Below are 6,471 nucleotides of genomic sequence, written 5' to 3' on the forward strand. Positions count from 1 at the left end.
CTTCTGTTACTCATTCAATAGCATTACATCAGTACATGTTACACATGATATGACAAAAGACAAAGTACACCGTCTTGCTCAGCCTGTACTGATGTCCTAATGCTACGCCCAGATGTTACTTGCCATGAGTTCTCTGAACTGCTGGCTGAAGAAGAAGAAGAAGAAGAAGAAGGGGGTTCAGGTTCAGTCTTTGCTGTGCTGTTTCAAGAACCCAGGAGGAGGCTGGCCAATCCTGGTGTCCCTACAGAGATTGGATCCCAAGTCCCTTAAATTTGATCCTTGTTTCCCTCACTTGCGTCTTTTCCTTGAGTCTAAGCACCGCCCACCGCGGTATGCACGGAGAGACGCAAGAAAACCACGAGAGGAGGGAAGTAACGAGCACAGGCGGTTTTGAGAGACATGTTTTCTTTGAAGCCTCGCGTGAAGCAACGCCCCTTTCTGATGAAATCAGCAGCTGATCAGCTGATTGGGCCGTTGCTTGTCGTTTGAGTGCACTAAGCATAATACCATGCTCACACAGAGCAGAGGGAAAGTCACAAAACTTTACAAACGCTGCATTTATGTTCCACTACAGCACTGTTAGAACAGGCATTTTTCTGCAGAGAAACGCGTCTGCATTACCTGCTGCCACGCAGTTAATGTCTGAGAGGGCCTTCACTGAGAGAGTTAATGCAGTACTTAAGATTACGATTAATGATGATGACATTGGGCTGTTTTGGTGCGCCCTCCGGTAATGTTGCCATACGCACAGCGCGTAATGACGCGCGCGTAATTGCGCGCGCCAGTAGCGGCGACGCTGCAGCTGATCACAGCTGGATCAGCAGTCAGTCGCCTCTAACAGCTGCAGAGACTTTTGATAGAGTTGATGTCGCATCTACACTAACTGATAAATAACAGCCTAATAATATAGATAGAGTTCGGCCTGTCAGTGACACAGCAGCAGCGTTTCTCTGTTAAACAAACACTTGCACATAACCCGCACTCTGTATTTATGCTGTACTGTGTCCTGTTTAGAGTCGCAGACTGCGTTTTTCTTATTTAGACTGGTTACTGTTTGCATCTGCAGGCTATTTATTTATTTTCTGATTGTAAATTCTTTACTTAATAACCCAGAATTTGGTCATGGTGTCTTTTGAACACTAGAAATTATTTATGTGGCCTAAACCAGATGATCAAGGATGATCAGCCTCAGGTGTGACTGAATATAAATGAGAGTAAAAAGTATTGAATGCTGACAAACAGACTCTCTCGGACTTTAACTATCTCCATTCTAAAGATAGATGGGGCAAATCGGTCGTGAAAAAATAAATGAAAACAGCTGTTTTTGGCCCTTTGTTGGTCTGTGTTTTGGATAGTGAATCAGGAGATAATGAAATATCAACATCGGGAGCCTTAAACTTAAATGTAATCTTTGATTCGTCTTCACTCTGATGTGAAACTGTCAATTAATAACTGATGAGGACATGTCAGCCTATAAAGGACTTCCTTAAAGACTGCTTTCAAGTGTCCTCACTCATCGCTCCTCAGAGACCCTTCCTCGATCCTTGTTCCTTGGCACAAATAAGTGTTTCGGTACATCCTTCAAGATGGCGCATCATACCGACTTCCGGTCCAAGAGAGGAGCAAGTAGCAAGGAAATGAAAAACAAGAGACTTGGGGTCCGATTTTTGTGTCTGAGTAGTGGGTGAAATTTGCAACCAACCCGTCTATTTTGGTGAGTTTTTGTCTCATGGATTTTGCTACATATAAGAAAGAATAATCTGAGCAAAAACAAAAAGGCTCCAACAGCAAGTGTCGCTGCTTGGACCCCTAATTACAGTAGGTGTAAAAGAAAATGCCGCTCATGCTGAAACAAGAGCTGAAAAGACATCATCTTGGGAAGACGTCTGCAGGGAAGAGCTCATGGGATGTTTATGGGAGTTGCGTGATGGGCGCTGGTCTTGCTAATCTGGATTGTTAATGGTCTGTTCCTTCCTGTCAGAAAGTGAATTATGGGATATCACTCTCCCTGCAAGTCTCAGGAGCAATCACCATTTGAAGTGATGTTCACCCATGCAAGGAGAGCAGCGTTGCAACTGCCAGGTTTGGCTGGATGCTCAGGAACATCTCCATGGAAACAATCTTCATACTGAGGCGTGTTTACAGCTTCATGCTGTATAGAATCTGAGGACATCCATCACAGTCTCGTTCCTTTCATGCACATGGCAGACGTCTTTCCATCCTCCTCTCAACTGACAATACACCAGTGACACATCTTTGTCTAACTTTGAGACGCTATAGAATCAAAGGTCATATGCACGCACGCATGCACACACACACACACACACACACACACACACACACACACACACACACAGTTTCCATTACCTTGAGATATCACAAAATGGAAAGCAGGTGAAGAGTTTTTTGAAGCTCAGTGAAAGCTACACAGATGTTTTTAAAGCCTTTATCTGTGATTTTATTAGTGGTGGAAAATAACTGTACATTTACTCAAGTTCTGTACTTAAGTGCAATTTTTAGGTACTGATACTTTTCTTGAATATTTCTATTTTTTACTTTATACATCTACTTCACTAGAATTCAGAGAAATACATTTTACTCCATTATATTACAACAGCTGTAGAAACAGGTGTAGTGACTTTTGATTATTTCACATAAAAATTAAAGTATATATATTCACTCTGGAGAAAAGCAAAAAAAATCTGACATTTTGTTTTTTTTTCTTTCTTACTATATCAATCATCTCTCTACTTTTGGAGGATGCTGACCCCTGAAATACTATATATATCACTCACTTCATGCTGTGTTGACTTCGTGAAGAAAATTGTTTTTGTGGCATGCCCCTCTTAATAAAGAATCCAAAAACTGAGAAAAGTCATAGGGGACCACATGAATAGCAGCCTCACTATATCAAAACATTCATTTATGTACTCTCACGCAGTCATGCAGTGTAATCCAAGTCTCATTTATCCAGTCGTGTGATCAGTCCTTCCCAGACACATGCGTTTTTGCTAGAACACTAATATTTTAAAAAGAAACTGAACATGATACTTATCAGAGCTCGCTTCAAAGCCAGACTCTGTTGACAAAAACAATAATTTTACCACTTTCAACATTGGAGCTGCTGGTGAAGTGTTGCCTCAATCAGTTAGTTTGTTTGTGTTAATGTGTGACTGTTTTTTTTATTTAGGTTTAGTTCTGATTTACCAAAGTCACACAATACCACAAACAAACTAACTGATCAAGGCAGCAGTAGACTGGCAGCCGCTGTGTTCAATAAGGTTAAATTACAGTTTTTGTTAATGGAGTCTGGCTTTGAAGAGAGCATAGATTAGTTTCACATTCAGATATTTTTGAAAATCTGAATTTTAGGGGAGGTTGGGGAAGTAATGAGCATACAACTGGATAAATGAGACTTGGATTATACTGAATGAGTTGTTTAAGAGTCTGTAAACAGATGTTTTGATATGGTCTAGCCTTTGTTTAAAGTGGACCCCTATGGTTTCAATTCATCAACAACTTTCTCAGTTTTAGGATTTTTCATTAATTGTGGAGGCATGTCAAAAAGCAAAGTTTTCTAAGAAAATTTAATGTAACATGGGGTGGGAAATCAGTATACATATAATAATTTTGTGGGTGAGGTATTCCTTTAACTACCTAACTATCTAGCTCCTCTTTGACCAACTTCAACAGAAAAATGATAACAGGAGTGAAACTGTATTAACCTAATAATGCCGTATACCATGTAATATTTCAGTCAAAGGGGTAACATTTCTTTCTGCAGAAATATATTTCACATGATTGTGCACTTTTTTAAAGATTTTAAATGCCAGGCTTTTACATGTAATGGACTATTACATTGTTGTATTGGCACTTTTACTTAAGGATCTTAACTTCTACTTCGTCCATCACCTTCATTTTTCAAATGAAGACGAGTAAAGATAGATCATAATATTATTGTATTGTATTACACTATTAAGTATTGCGTTCACATTGGCCAGTAATTTATTATATCAAACAGTTTTTGCTCCTGTCATGCCAAATCCAACTGCCTCCAATGAAAAGAGGAAGACAGGGGATGGGATGGAAGCCAAGGCCTTGGTACAACTTAACTCCCCCGCATCAAAGGAAGATATGCCATTCCTTACTTTGTCCATTTAGCTGCTGGAGGGATCCCGAGCCTTCGCGTAGAGGGGGATTAGCTACACTATTGTATCTGCGCTTTGAACCTCGCTTGGTGATGCCAGGGGGTGTGAACTAATGGAGCACTGCAAAGAGGTCTGATGCATTTTTTTTAACCCCCCATATTTACACGGGGCAGGTTTGCCAGGCTTGAGTGCACTTTTCAGGAACACCCAGCTTCACACCCACATACACAGTTGCAGTTACACTCGATCACACCTGGGAGCTGTCGAGCACAGGCGTGCACACTTTTGTCGAGGACCAGTGAACACATACACAGGAGAAGGTGGCGATTATAAGTGCTTTTCCCCATCAAGTTTTTTTCTCCCTGAACCGTTGCAGGAATTTAGACTGGCAGTCTTCCAGTTGCAAGCAGGCTCGTGTTGTCCCCGTGTGGGGCTTAAACCTGACTGAGGAAAAACTCTTAAAGCTTCTGTGATGAAAAAAAAAATTCAGGCTGTGTGTACTATCCTGTTTTATTAATATGCTCTGTACTCTTGCCACAGTCACATGTATTTTTTAACATTTTTCGATGGGTGCAGGGTTACATCATGTCCAGGCAGCCATGCTTTGGGATCTATTTTACAGTCCTGAATAATATTTGTTCGTCTGAAATATTAATATTCATAGGTGCAGACTGATGAGTGTGTGATTTGGATGGCAGGCTGGTTACCTGGCTGCTGTGATATGCGCACTGCTTCACTCGCACACAGCTAAAATACCTTATTGATGTAAGAAATTGTAATTAACAGTGATAAAGCAGGACGGTCGTCATTACTGAAATTGCTAGCATGGAAGATAAAAGAATAAGTTACTTCAAAGTTTTTAATAGGTTTAGACAATGACCAATTGATTTCAGCACAAAGACCTCCAGTGAGAAGCAAATTGGCTCCTCAGGTTTTAACTTTTGCAGGAGTGCTGGCTTTGGTCTTTTGTTCAGGCACCTTCAGACAAGACAAACCCGGATATTCATCCAAGCAGACGTTGTATTCATGTAGGAGAGTTTTCCAGAATGTCTTTTTGCCGTAGATCAGCACCATGGCCGTGGCAGTCGTGTAGATGGATGTGAAGAAGAATGTGAGCACAATGATGTTGTCATGGTTCACCGATATCTGGTAGTTGACGTATAGGTCGATCACGAGGAAGAGGATGAAGATGGCCACGAGAGATAAAGCCATCTGGATCACCCTCATCTGGGAGCCCAGTTTTGGCGCGTGGGCACCGTTGGTGCTGGCTTTCATGTTGCGGAGATGTATGGCAAGGTGGATGGAGATTGAAATGCAGCATTTTACCATGAGCACCCCTGGAAGTACATCAGTGAGGATCAGGTACATGACGTCATAGATCTTGCCAGACAAAGTGTCAGGCATTAAAACTCCACAGTCACTGTTCGCCGCAGTGTGATTGTCGGCGTGAAATACGACGAGCATCGGCATGCAGGTTCCCAGGCCGCACAGAGGAATGACACAAACAGCTATGGTGACGTGCTTGAGGATGACGGCCTGGATGTGCGTGTAGCAGTGGTTGGGTGTGTTCACCAGCTTGGTGCTGTAGTAAAAAGTGAGAAAGCTGGTGTCCCACATAATGGTGAACTTGAGGCTGTAGATCACCAGCAGCATGATGCTGTAGGGCAGCTGGACGATGCGGCACTTACTGTCCACTTCATCCATGGTCATCCAGAAGTAGCAGACCAGCTGGTGAGCCACATTGGCCACCGACAGAGTCAGGATGATGGTCTCACTGGGACTCCGCTTCTTCTTCTGCTTGTAGTTCCACAGACTCGTCAAGAAGATGTAGACGTTAAAAAAGACGGTGGTGACAGCCAGCAGACCTGTCATCACCCAGAGGGCCAATTTAACCGTCCCCTGCATAATGATGTAATGTAAAGTAAACCTTTATGAGAATAACTTTACTCCTCTGTGTGGCACTTGGCAGTCTGTGTGGGGTTCTGTTTTGTTTTTGCTTAGTTCAAAGAGATGAAGGCAAGAAAAAATTATGCACACAGACTCCAAACCAGAGGATTCTTCATTTCTGATTCCACAGAACAAAATCAGTCACAGTTTGTCGGTGGGGCCTGGGGAAAAGAGGCACACATTTAGCGGTTGAAACACATGAAACACATCCAAATAGGCTCAATTAAAATCTATTATGTTTAAGAATATATGTGAAATCCACAATTTAGGCAGTCAAATGCAAAATGATGTAAAGCGTAGCTGAGGTGAGAAGGTTAGACCAATTAGGGTAAAAAAACATCCATTTTTACCTCAAACAAAGCTCCCATGAGGCTTT

At 42.0% G+C, this 6,471-nt stretch overlaps 1 protein-coding gene across 1 annotated transcript; it reads right to left on the minus strand.

The window, feature by feature from the left end:
• Positions 1-5,075: 5,075 nt before the first annotated feature.
• tas2r202 (taste receptor, type 2, member 202) lies at positions 5,076-6,053 on the minus strand. The gene has a single exon (XM_042487782.2). It carries the CDS (start codon positions 6,051-6,053, stop codon positions 5,076-5,078), a length of 978 nt encoding a protein of 325 aa, XP_042343716.2.
• Between the last annotated feature and the right edge of the window lie 418 nt (positions 6,054-6,471).

The sequence above is a fragment of the Plectropomus leopardus genome, chromosome 4 (assembly GCF_026936395.1).
Source record: "Plectropomus leopardus strain MGB_pleo_1.0 chromosome 4, ASM2693639v1, whole genome shotgun sequence".
Taxonomy (NCBI): Eukaryota; Metazoa; Chordata; class Actinopteri; order Perciformes; family Serranidae; genus Plectropomus; species Plectropomus leopardus.